Here is an 11,796-nt window from a genome sequence, read left to right as displayed (position 1 = left end):
TTTTTTTTTTTTTTTTTTTGCTCATTTTTTTTTGTTATTTGATTAGATTGAATTTTTTGCATATTGTGGTATATATTAGGATCATGTTGTTAGTAAATTTTGATTTATTTGAACTCAATAAAGTCAGTTCTGGAAATTTAGATGACTTTGTATACATTTAATGAGGGGAAAACAATAGAGTACTTGCAATTGGGCTGGAGTCAGCTTTCTGTGGAAATGGAAATGGGCATGGGACAGTTGAAGATTATAGTTAACGCTCCTTGGATTTACCCATGAGATATCTTATCCCTCAGTCACGGCCTACGCTCAGGAGGTCCTGCAGTTTTTGATCAATTGTTAAAGTGGCTGTTATGCTTCACTCATTTGTCTGTGGTATTGTTAGTTTCTGCAAATGCACCCTGTCTGCGCGGCTGATAGTTTAACTGATACTTTGTTTTGGCCAATACGTATCAGAAATTTTAGGCCACTAAACCAAAACAATTGCACATGGCATGTCATTGTAAATATCATGCAATGTTATTTGTTTCATTTAGTACAGGTTTTGATTGTTCAGTTGGTCTTTTTTTCCCTTTTATTCCCCTTGGTCTATTCAGCTTACAAGCTTATTAATCTAGTTTGTGTTTGATATCTGATATGCGTTCTAGCTTGTGGTCCACATTAAAAAGCCTACTAGTTCCTTACTGCTGTTTTTGTTGGCAGATGTCAGAGTTACTTAATCAGAAGTCTACAGTGCAAGGAAAAATCCCTTCAGGGTATTTTAATTCTATTTTTGATTTTAGTGGTCTCTGGATGGCTGATGCCACAGACACTAAATATCTTGCCTTTGATGGTTACTTCATCTCACTGTACTATTTGCACCTAACGACATCTCCACTGGTTCTCCAAGAGAGAATAAAGAAGGCTGTTCCTTCTAACTGGGATCCTGCATCTCTCTCCAGGTAGTTACTATTCTCACATTTTACTCTTTATACATTGAGTCGATGCTTCTGTCATTACCATGGGTCAGGAAGAAAGCTTTTTGAGCTGTTTCTTTTTTTTAGAAAGATTTTTGTCTAACGGTCTAGCAGTTCAACATTGAACAGCTGAATCTGTTCATTTAACCAGTCTTAATTGCAAACATTCTTTATTACATGTAGGATTTAATTTGATTGACAATTTAGCAGCCTAATTTTACCTTATCTTTAGCCATTGCTTATTCAAAGGGATCACAGATAGCTTTAAGAAAATATTGCAAAAGTATCAATACTATTCTTTGTTAATATTGCTTTAGTTAACAGGTTCATCCGTACATTTGGGACTCACATAATTGTGGGATTGGCTATTGGAGGTCAAGATGTAGTGTGTGTCAGACAGAAACATTCTTCCTCAATTCCTCCTGCGGATCTTAAACAACATCTGGAAGACCTTGGAGATTCTTGGTTTTCAGACGCTGGAAGCACCTCTCCATTCCGAAGAACTGGAGATGCAAAAAGAAAGGTAATTTCTTAACTGTAATCTGTAATCTTTTTCTTCTTTCTTTCCCATGCATGATGAAAATTGATGCATGCTGTCCCTCCGTCCAGGTTCCGGAGGTGTTCCAGCGAGTTCTGCAGTCGAATAGGATGCAATTGAACAGAATCACAGAAACATCAAGCAAGGATGTAAGTCCAGATGCACCTAGCAAATTCTTGCAGGCTTATGGAAATGGGTTTAGCTTATTTTAGTGAATTAACTACAGGGACTCACTGTTGTTTGCTCAAAAAGAGGAGGGGATGCTTATTTACATACTCATCACAAGTGGCTCCAAACAGTGGCATCAAATCCTGACGCTATACTCTTTAAATTTGTACCTATTACGTCTCTTCTTTCTGGTATACCAGGCAGTGGTTATCTTAGTCATGCGATTAACTTGTACCTCCGCTGTAAGTTCTTTACTGTGGATTTTAAACGAATTAAAGTTACTGTATGTCTATCTGTTCCTTCCATGCTTAAATTATATTCTCCTCGGACTCAATTGAGCTGCATGTTTATTTTTTTGACAATGCAAACCGATTCAAACTAGTATTCTCCTCTACCACTTGCAGCATGACTCATTTTCTGGATGTATCAATCTCTGAATGTTCATTTGTTTTCATGAGAAGTGCATTGTGTCTTCTTTTCTCTTTTGGCTATTAATATTCTAAATCATATTTGGCATTAGACAAACCTGATCCAAAGGATTTGCAATACTTCCTGGAGTTCCAAGTTCCAAGGCAGTGGGCACCTATGTTTAATGAGCTGCCTCTTGGGCACCAAAGGAGGGCCTCTTGTCCTTCTTTGCAGTTCAGTTTCATGGGATCAAAGCTTCATGTCAACTCTACGCAGGTACACTCTACTTATTCTTGGATTTATCTTATTTTAACCAAAATACTCTTGGTTGTGCTGTATCTGCTGTCTAAAACGATCCTGGTTGTTTAGTTGTGTTTTACTTAAGCGAGGTCTTATGAAGAGTTCCAAACAAAGTTTAGACTTGAATAGAAGATCCAAAAACAATAGATTAGAAAAGGTGAACTAGGATATAGTAGTTTTTGGGTATGTCATTTCGTTTATTCATAGAACACTGAGAGATTAGTAGAAGACTGTCGTAGCGCGACCTTAACATGCTTGTATATCCTGGCTCAGAGCTTGCTTTATATTAACCTACCTGTCTTAGCGCGGCACCTGAAACCCATAATAATTGTTCTGAAACAAAAGAATGTTAATACTTGTACAAATACTGAGGTTAACATTATGTAAAATTGTTATGTTTTGAGCATATTATTTAACAAGGGGTTAGCAGAGCTAGATTGGTGAAAACAGGCTTAATCATATAGGTAAGAGTTAGGTTGATTCATCTTAACCTGTTTACATTATCTCCTAGCCAATGCATATAAGAAAAAAGGATCAAATTGTAATTAATTTACTCCATATTTCAAAAAAATGGTTAAACCGACAGAACTTAAGGTTTTATAAAGGTGCCCTTCTAAATCCTGCTCCCGTAGATAAAGCTTTAAGTACAATACCGTTTTGTTAGTAAAAATAGTATTAATTTATTTTTTGTTAAACTGATGCTTTTAGCAAGCTTCAGAAGGCAGGGCAGGCTATTCTAAACTGGTTTTAGCATGCTTCATAAAGCAGGCTGTTAATATTTGAAGCTTTCTTAAGCATTGATGCCATCATAATAAAAGAGGGAGGTTCCATTGACATTGTTAAATTGACACTATCGACATCTTTCATGCTGAAGTTTTTTTAATATTCAAGTGAATATAGTCGGAAGCTAACTGTTCATATTTAACAATCTTCTTGATGTGGTACACTCTCACAAAAAATTAGTGCATTTCATGACATTTACCCTAACTATTTACCAGTTTGAAACTCAACTGTTCATTAGCAACAATTGAAATCAAAACCAGTAGATGATGGATACATACTACGAAATGCACTAATTATTGGTGGGAGTGGAGTGCATAGTGAGAAGAGCATCATACCAAAAGAATTAGATTCTAACTAGTCTTTATTTGAACCGCATAAAAAAAGACTAGGATCGAATGTGTAAGATAGTGTCAATGTAACAATGTCAACGGAACCTCTTTCGTATGTAAAGTATCATCGCATGATAAGCAAAGCATATATATGACTTCTGGAGCCTCACTAGGATCAATGTAGCTATTACTAGTTTAGATTTTTGTAATTACATTACCTGGTAGGATCTTAGCAGACCACAATCATTTATATTTTGGTTAAGAGCAGAATTAATAAATTTTTGGTGTCAATTCTAGGTCTCAAGTGGTAGGACTCCTGTGGTAGGTCTTCGTCTTTACCTAGAAGGGAAAACATGCAACCGCTTGGCCATTCATGTACAGCACCTCTCGAACCTTCCAAGGTTGCTTGAATCTTCATGGGCTGGCCCCACTACGCTGAAACAATGTCAATGGCGAGGGTCTGATGATACCAGTGTCCCATACTTAGAACCAATAAAATGGAAAAGATACTCCAACATTTGCACATCAGTCGTGAAACATGATCCAGGTTGGTTGCATGGAGAATCACCGGGTGTATTCATTGTCACTGGAGCTCAACTCATGACCAAGGGGAATTGGCCAAAACACATTCTTCATCTTCGTTTACTCTACACACACATCCCTGGTTTCAGCATCCAAAAAACAGAATGGGCAGTTGCACCAGCATCTTCACAAAAATCAAGTTTCCTGGCCAATTTCAGCACAACTTTCTCGACTTCAGGTCCTTCAAAGGCAGCTCCTGTGGTAGCTATAAATTCCGGAGTGTATTCTGATGGCCCTCCAAGACCAGTTCACTCTCAAAAGCTTCTTAAATACGTTGAGACGTCAGAGGTAGTCCGGGGGCCACACGATATTCCCGGTCACTGGATGGTAATTGCTGCTAAGCTAATTACAGAAGGTAGCAAGATTGGTTTACTTGTAAAATTTGCGTTGCTTGATTACTCCAGTCCCACGAGTGAATAGAAGAAAGTTTGATCCACATTGGATCTCACCTAAGTCTCCCCATCTATCCTCCTGAAGAGAAGTTTGTTTCAAACTCCGGTTCAAAGAATACCTCATGCTAAAGTAATGCAAGTATTATAATGGATCAGTAATTCTTAAAAGTTTTTCGACCAACTCTATTTTTGTCGCTGGGGATAGTTACTATAAAGCTTTAGAAGTAAGAACAGTGTACAGAAATCTCAAGTCCTCCCCCATTTTTTTTTTCTCATTAAAATTAATCCATATGTAAATTGAGAAGTTATAGAGTTTGGTTGGTGGTTTCAAATAATATATTTTCATTTAAGCTTATTATGGTTATATCATCTGAGTATCAATTCCACTAGACAACTCTGAAACCTGAACATGACACATGACATGGGTATATTCATATCCTGGACTTCTTATACATGTAAGATGAAAACATCAACTTCATTCAAAGAAATTATCAGAAAAAAAACCATCCAACGGTCATCTGGATTGGATTCCTTGAATCAACCACTATTTTGTACACCTACAGGCTGCTGTTCCCTCTGTTAGCAGGTGGATATGCAAAATTTGACAAGTTTTGTCTGTTAAACCAATTTTTTTTTAACATTCTCCCACGCAGCCTTTAAAAAATGCCCACACGCATCTCGTGTGTAGCACTTGACAATCCACGAGTGCCATCCAAATTGATTTTCCCTACAAGATTCTGGACATACTTGCTCTATGAAACTTGACTTCTTTATATAAACAACCAAAGAAAAATACATTGAGAGAAAGAAAATATGGAGATCGTCACAGTATCACTTGTAGCAGTTGCGATCACTACTTTCTTATACTTAATTTTCAGAGATTCAAGTCCTAAAGGTTTGCCACCAGGTCCAAAACCATGGCCAATAGTTGGAAACCTTCTTCAACTTGGTGAGAAACCTCATTCTCAGTTTGCTCAGCTTGCTGAAACCTATGGTGATCTCTTTTCACTGAAACTAGGATCTGAAACAGTTGTTATAGCTTCAACCCCATTAGCAGCTAGTGAGATTCTAAAGACGCATGATCGCGTTCTCTCTGGTCGTTACGTGTTTCAAAGTTTCCGGGTAAAAGAACATGTGGAGAACTCTATTGTGTGGTCTGAATGTAATGATACATGGAAGAAATTGCGAAAAGTTTGTAGAACGGAACTTTTTACGCAGAAGATGATTGAAAGTCAAGCTGACATTAGAGAAAGTAAGGCTATGGAAATGGTGAAATATTTGAAGAAAAATGAAGGAAATGAAGTGAAAATTGTTGAAGTTGTATTTGGGACATTGGTGAATATATTTGGTAACTTGATATTTTCACAGAATATATTCAAGTTGGGTGATGAAAGTAGTGGAAGTGTAGAAATGAAAGAGCATCTATGGAGAATGCTGGAACTGGGGAACTCGACAAATCCAGCTGATTATTTTCCATTTTTGGGTAGATTTGATTTGTTTGGGCAAAGAAAAGATGTTGCTGATTGTCTGCAAGGGATTTATAGTGTTTGGGGTGCAATGCTCAAAGAAAGAAAAATACCCAAGCTGCATAACAACAGCAAGAAGAATGATTTTGTTGAGATTTTGCTCGATTCCGGACTCGATGACCAACAGATCAATGCCTTGCTCATGGTAAGCACAACTTTATCTATGTGCCTACCAATTATGCCTCGCAATATTCTACTGAAGAGGCATCTGCGATTCGTATTTTGTCTACTCGTAGACTGAATTGGTTATTTGACATCATTTCATGTTTCTTGGTCTTTCAGGAAATATTTGGTGCGGGAACAGAGACAAGTGCATCTACAATAGAATGGGCGTTATCTGAGCTCACAAAAAACCCTGACGTAACAGCCAATATGCGGTCGGAATTGTTATCTGTGGTAGGGAAGAGGCCGGTTAAGGAATCCGACATACCGAACATGCCATATCTTCAAGCTTTTGTTAAAGAAACTCTACGGCTTCATCCAGCAACTCCGCTGCTGCTCCCTCGCCGAGCACTTGAAACGTGCAAAGTTTTGAACTATATTATCCCGAAAGAGTGTCAAATTATGGTGAACGCCTGGGGTATTGGTAGGGATCCAAAAAGGTGGACTGATCCGTTGAAGTTTTCACCAGAGAGGTTCTTGAATTCGAGCATTGATTTCAAAGGGAACGACTTCGAGTTGATACCATTTGGTGCAGGGAGAAGGATATGTCCTGGTGTGCCCTTGGCAACTCAATTTATTAGTCTTATTGTGCCTACTTTGGTACAGAATTTTGATTGGGGATTACCAAAGGGAATGGATCCTAGCCAACTGATCATGGAAGAGAAATTTGGGTTGACACTGCAGAAGGAACCACCTTTGTATATTGTTCCTAAAACTCGGGATTAATCTCAACGAAGAAATCTTAAATTCATATGATTATCGCTACTTTATTCGGGTAAAAAAGAAAGAAACAAAAAATGTCTTTTAGTATGATGCAATTACCTTTTCACTAGATAACAAAAATTCTGGTATCATCTTTACAATGTTGAAATTACATTTCACTTTTCTGCTTGCTTACTACAAGGTTGTTGGTGACCATAGTTGTGCCCCGTATTTATAATTAGAATTCCATCATAATTAACCTGGCGTTTTTAGGGGCCACCCCAAAGGATTTAGGGGCCATCAATTTATACCCAGCCAAAGACTCTAGTTAAGGGGTATCCTATATGATATTGAAGTCACATAAATGCCCTTCTGGTAAAACTGTATAAAAACCAAATCAAAAACAATTCTACTCATTTCAACTCTTCTTCTTCTAGTTTCATATTATCTTCCGATTGTGGAAGAAAAAAAAAATTTCCTCGTTCAACCGAAACATCGCCGCGAATCGTAAAATCAAAATATCGTCGATTCGTTTATAAAACAATGGATAAGAGAAATGAAACCCACAGACCTAGAACCAAAAATGTTGCTCGGGGTATCGATCCAAACATTGGAATTTTAGCAAGAAATAAAGAAATTGTTACTGCAAATGAAGAAGAACGCGAAGAACGCGAAGAAGAAGTACCCGGCAATATAGTCGGTGGTGGCGATTCCGATAGTCAAACACTTCGTCAACTTCAAATGGCCCCAATTAGGTAAGAATCTATCATTTTTGGGGTTTATTTCGCTTTAATTCGTCGAATCGAGAAAAAAAAATTCTAGGGTTTTCGGTTATTTATCCAGATTCGGACGATATTCATGCTCATTTACTTCCGAATGTAGTCGTGTTCTTCATTTCTCAAGAACATCGACAGTATTCGGGAGAAAGATTTGATGATTATCTGCCGAATATTGGTGGCCATATCTTCCTGGATACAAACTGCTAATAATCGGTAGTTTAATGAATTTTTTAGCTACCGAATATATTTAAGTAGACACACAGTATTCGGAAGAACACTTACTACCGAATGTATATATTGAAAAAAATCTCAAAATTTCTGATATAGGAAAAATCCCATTTTGGGGCCAGTATTTATTCGGAAGACAATATAATGTTTTATACCTCCGATTGTGTAGGATAAAATTTTAGAGTTTCTGAACTCCAGTTGATGAATATTCGGTAGTAAACATGTTTAGTTATATTCCGATTGTTTTTTATTCGGAAACATTTGTGTCTTCTTACTTCCGAATTTGTACATTCGGGTTATAGTTGTGCACTTTGTCTTCCGATTGTGTAGGATGAAAAATTTACAGCTTCTGAACTCCAATTGATGTAAATTCGGTTGCAAATATGTTTAGTTAGCTTCCGATTGTTTTGTATTCGGAAACAATATGTGTCTTTTTACGTCCGAATGTGTTTATTCGGGTTATATTTCCATACTTTGTCTTCCGATTGTGTAGTTTGTAAATATTGTTCCTTTCTTTGTTGTTTAGACAAAGTCGAGAAGGGAGGAATAAAGTGACAGCTAGTGCTAGGAGGGAAAGGAGTGCCAAAGATAATTCAAGTGCTCAACAAAGCGAACAAGAACAAAGCAGTCAACAAGGAGTGCAACCAAGTGTTGAACAACAAGGCAGTGAACAAGGGGTGCGACCAAGTGTTGAACAAGCCGCTCAACAAAGTGCAGGACCAAGTGTTGAACCAGTTGATCCAGTGCCAAGAGTAGAAGAAGAAGGACAACCAAGTGGTACCCAAAAAGCCAAAAAAGGAAAAGATGTTGTAAGGAAGGATATTGCTAAGAAAGCATCACATCTTGTCCCTCAGCACTTGAAGAAGAAGGGTATTCCAGCAGGCACAATCCTTGAACTACCAGCGGATGGAGGAAAATTGCTATTTGGATACAAAGACTCATGGGCCAACCTTATACAACTTTTGGATCCTCTCCATGAAGTCGGTGACTATTCTTGGGGCACGGCATGCCTAGCATTCTTGATGGAAGAGTTAAGAAAGGCGTCGAGGCTAGGAACCTGCCAAGTTGTCGGGAACGTGGCTTTATTGCAGGTTTTTTCTTTAACTCTATAACTCACTCTATAGTTATTCGGTAGACAATACATATAATGCATATTCATAACTCCAAAGGACGCATATTTGGTAGGAATTGATCCATCTTATTTTCCGAATGTTTGTTATTCGGTGGCTAGGTACTTAGTTTTATTTCCGATTATATATAATCGGAAATATGTTTTTGATATTACTACCGAATATACAGGCCAGAAAAACTAGAGGTTACTGAACTCCAAATGACGCATATTCGGTAGGACATGATCCATCTAATTTTTCGAATGTTTGTTATTCGGTGGCTAGGTACTTAGTTTTATTTCCGATTATATATAATCGGAAATATGTGTTTGATATTACTACCGAATATACATGCCAGAAAAACTATAGGTTACTGAACTCCAAATGACGCATATTCGGTAGGAAATGATCCATATATATTTCCGAATGTTGGGTATTTGGTGGATAGCTACTCAGTTTTATTTCCGATTATATATAATCGGAAATTATGGTTGGAAATTACTACCGAATATACACAATCTATTTACTAAAACTTGGTTTCTTATGTATATAGGAATGGATCTATGACCACTTCCCTATCCTGAAGTTGGCCGGAGAGAACCCGGGGTGGTGCAAAGGTACTCCTAGAGGAACAAAGTATATATTTGAAGACAACCGTTCTAAGACAAAGGAGCAGCAGTTGATTCGCATGAGGGAGATTTTGGACCAATTGAAGGCCTCGGACGTGTGCTTTGATACATACAAGGAAGATCGAGTCAGTGGGCATATAAATGTTCGGTCGGACTTGTCCCTTTATTTTGGACCATTGTGGCACCCCACAGGATATGTGATGTATAACCCTCTAGGGTGATAACTAATTTAACTTCCGATTATTTCAAAGACAAAATTTGAAAAGTATAAGTTTTTCCAAATTCTAATTTTTGGGCCATCGTACATTCAGAATTTTACAAAAAACCTATCCTCCGAATATTACAAGTTCAAAACAAACCACGCCATGGCTCCAGGTGGTTCCAAGGGCCAATATTGAAGGTTAGACAGCCCATAATCGGAAGTTTTGGTAACTAATTTAACTTCCGATTATTTCAAAGACAAAATTTGAAAAGTATAAGTTTTTCCAAATTCTGATTTTTGGGCCATCGTACATTCGGAATTTTACAAAAAACCTATCATCCGAATATTACAAGTTCAAAACAAACCACGCCATGGCTCCAGGTGGTTCCAAGGGCCAATATTGAAGGTTCGACAGCCCATATTCGGAAGTTTTGGTAACTAATTTAACTTCCGATTATTTCAAAGACAAAATTTGAAAAGTATAAGTTTTTCCAAATTCTGATTTTTGGGCCATCGTACATTCGGAATTTTACAAAAAACCTATCCTACGAATATTACAAGTTCAAAACAAACCACGCCATGGCTCCAGGTGGTTCCAAGGGCCAATATTGAAGGTTAGACAACCCATATTCGGAAGATTTGGTAACTAAGTTAACTTCCGATTATTTCAAAGACAAAATTTGAAAAGTATAAGTTTTTCCAAATTCTAATTTTTGGGCCATCGTACATTCGGAATTTTACAAAAAACCTATCCTCCGAATATTACAAGTTCAAAAAAAACCACGCCATGGCTCCAGGTGGTTCCAAGGGCCAATATTGAAGGTTGGACAACCCATATTCGGAAGTTTTGGTAACTAATTTAACTTCCGATTATTTCAAAGACAAAATTTGAAAAGTATAAGTTTTTCCAAATTCTGATTTTTGGGCCATCGTACATTCGGAATTTTACAAAAAACCTATCCTCCGAATATTACAAGTTCAAAACAAACCACGCCATGGCTCCAGGTGGTTCCAAGGGCCAATATTGAAGGTTAGACATCCCATAATCGGAAGTTTTGGTAACTAATTTAACTTCCGATTATTTCAAAGACAAAATTTGAAAAGTATAAGTTTTTCCAAATTCTGATTTTTGGGCCATCGTACATTCGGAATTTTACAAAAAACCTATCCTCCGAATATTACAAGTTCAAAAAAAACCACGCCATGGCTCCAGGTGGTTCCAAGGGCCAATATTGAAGGTTGGACAACCCATATTCGGAAGTTTTTGTAACTAATTTAACTTCCGATTATTTCAAAGACAAAATTTGAAAAGTATAAGTTTTTCCAAATTCTGATTTTTGGGCCATCGTACATTCGGTATTTTACAAAAAACCTATCCTACGAATATTACAAGTTCAAAACAAACCACGCCATGGCTCCAGGTGGTTCCAAGGGCCAATATTGAAGGTTAGACAGCCCATATTCGGAAGTTTTGGTAACTAATTTAACTTCCGATTATTTCAAAGACAAAATTTGAAAAGTATAAGTTTTTCCAAATTCTGATTTTTGGGCCATCGTACATTCGGAATTTTACAAAAAACCTATCCTCCGAATATTACAAGTTCAAAACAAACCACGCCATTGCTCCAGGTGGTTCCAAGGGCCAATATTGAAGGTTAGACAACCCATAATCGGAAGTTTTGGTAACTAATTTAACTTCCGATTATTTCAAAGACAAAATTTGAAAAGTATAAGTTTTTCCAAATTCTGATTTTTGGGCCATCGTACATTCGGTATTTTACAAAAAACCTATCCTCCGAATATTACAAGTTCAAAACAAACCACGCCATGGCTCCAGGTGGTTCCAAGGGCCAATATTGAAGGTTAGACAGCCCATAATCGGAAGTTTTGGTAACTAATTTAACTTCCGATTATTTCAAAGACAAAATTTGAAATGTATAAGTTTTTCCAAATTCTGATTTTTGGGCCATCGTACATTCGGAATTTTACAAAAAACCTATCCTCCG

At 37.3% G+C, this 11,796-nt stretch overlaps 2 protein-coding genes across 2 annotated transcripts in view; both read left to right on the top strand.

Moving 5' to 3' along the window:
• Nucleotides 1-4,817, top strand: part of LOC113283893 (MACPF domain-containing protein At4g24290-like) — a 5,472-nt gene extending 655 nt beyond the window's left edge. The window contains exons 2-7 of the mRNA XM_026533275.1: nt 700-938; nt 1,278-1,476; nt 1,563-1,640; nt 1,718-1,901; nt 2,180-2,343; nt 3,777-4,817. Of these exons, the coding sequence (XP_026389060.1) occupies nt 700-938; nt 1,278-1,476; nt 1,563-1,640; nt 1,718-1,901; nt 2,180-2,343; nt 3,777-4,481 (1,569 nt within the window). The 3' untranslated portion in view covers nt 4,482-4,817. The remainder of the gene's footprint in view (nt 1-699; nt 939-1,277; nt 1,477-1,562; nt 1,641-1,717; nt 1,902-2,179; nt 2,344-3,776) is intronic.
• Nucleotides 4,818-5,236: 419 nt separating this feature from the next.
• LOC113283892 ((S)-N-methylcoclaurine 3'-hydroxylase isozyme 1-like) lies at nt 5,237-7,038 on the top strand. Its single transcript, XM_026533273.1, has 2 exons — nt 5,237-6,124; nt 6,262-7,038. Exons 1-2 carry the CDS (start codon nt 5,267-5,269, stop codon nt 6,865-6,867), a joined length of 1,464 nt encoding a protein of 487 aa, XP_026389058.1. The 5' UTR covers nt 5,237-5,266; the 3' UTR covers nt 6,868-7,038.
• The last annotated feature ends 4,758 nt before the right edge of the window (nt 7,039-11,796 follow it).

This window comes from Papaver somniferum, chromosome 5 (genome assembly GCF_003573695.1).
Source record: "Papaver somniferum cultivar HN1 chromosome 5, ASM357369v1, whole genome shotgun sequence".
Taxonomy (NCBI): Eukaryota; Viridiplantae; Streptophyta; class Magnoliopsida; order Ranunculales; family Papaveraceae; genus Papaver; species Papaver somniferum.
The sequence above is the reverse complement of the archived record's forward strand: the minus strand, read 5'-3'. Positions and strand labels throughout refer to the sequence as shown.

Excerpts from the sequence above, each read along its gene's own strand:
- LOC113283892 (XM_026533273.1), top strand. The coding sequence starts at position 5,267 with ATGGAGATCGTCACAGTATCACTTGTAGCAGTTGCGATCACTACTTTC. Across the intron at positions 6,125-6,261 it reads AGATCAATGCCTTGCTCATG|GAAATATTTGGTGCGGGAAC; the intron begins GTAAGCACAACT and ends TTGGTCTTTCAG.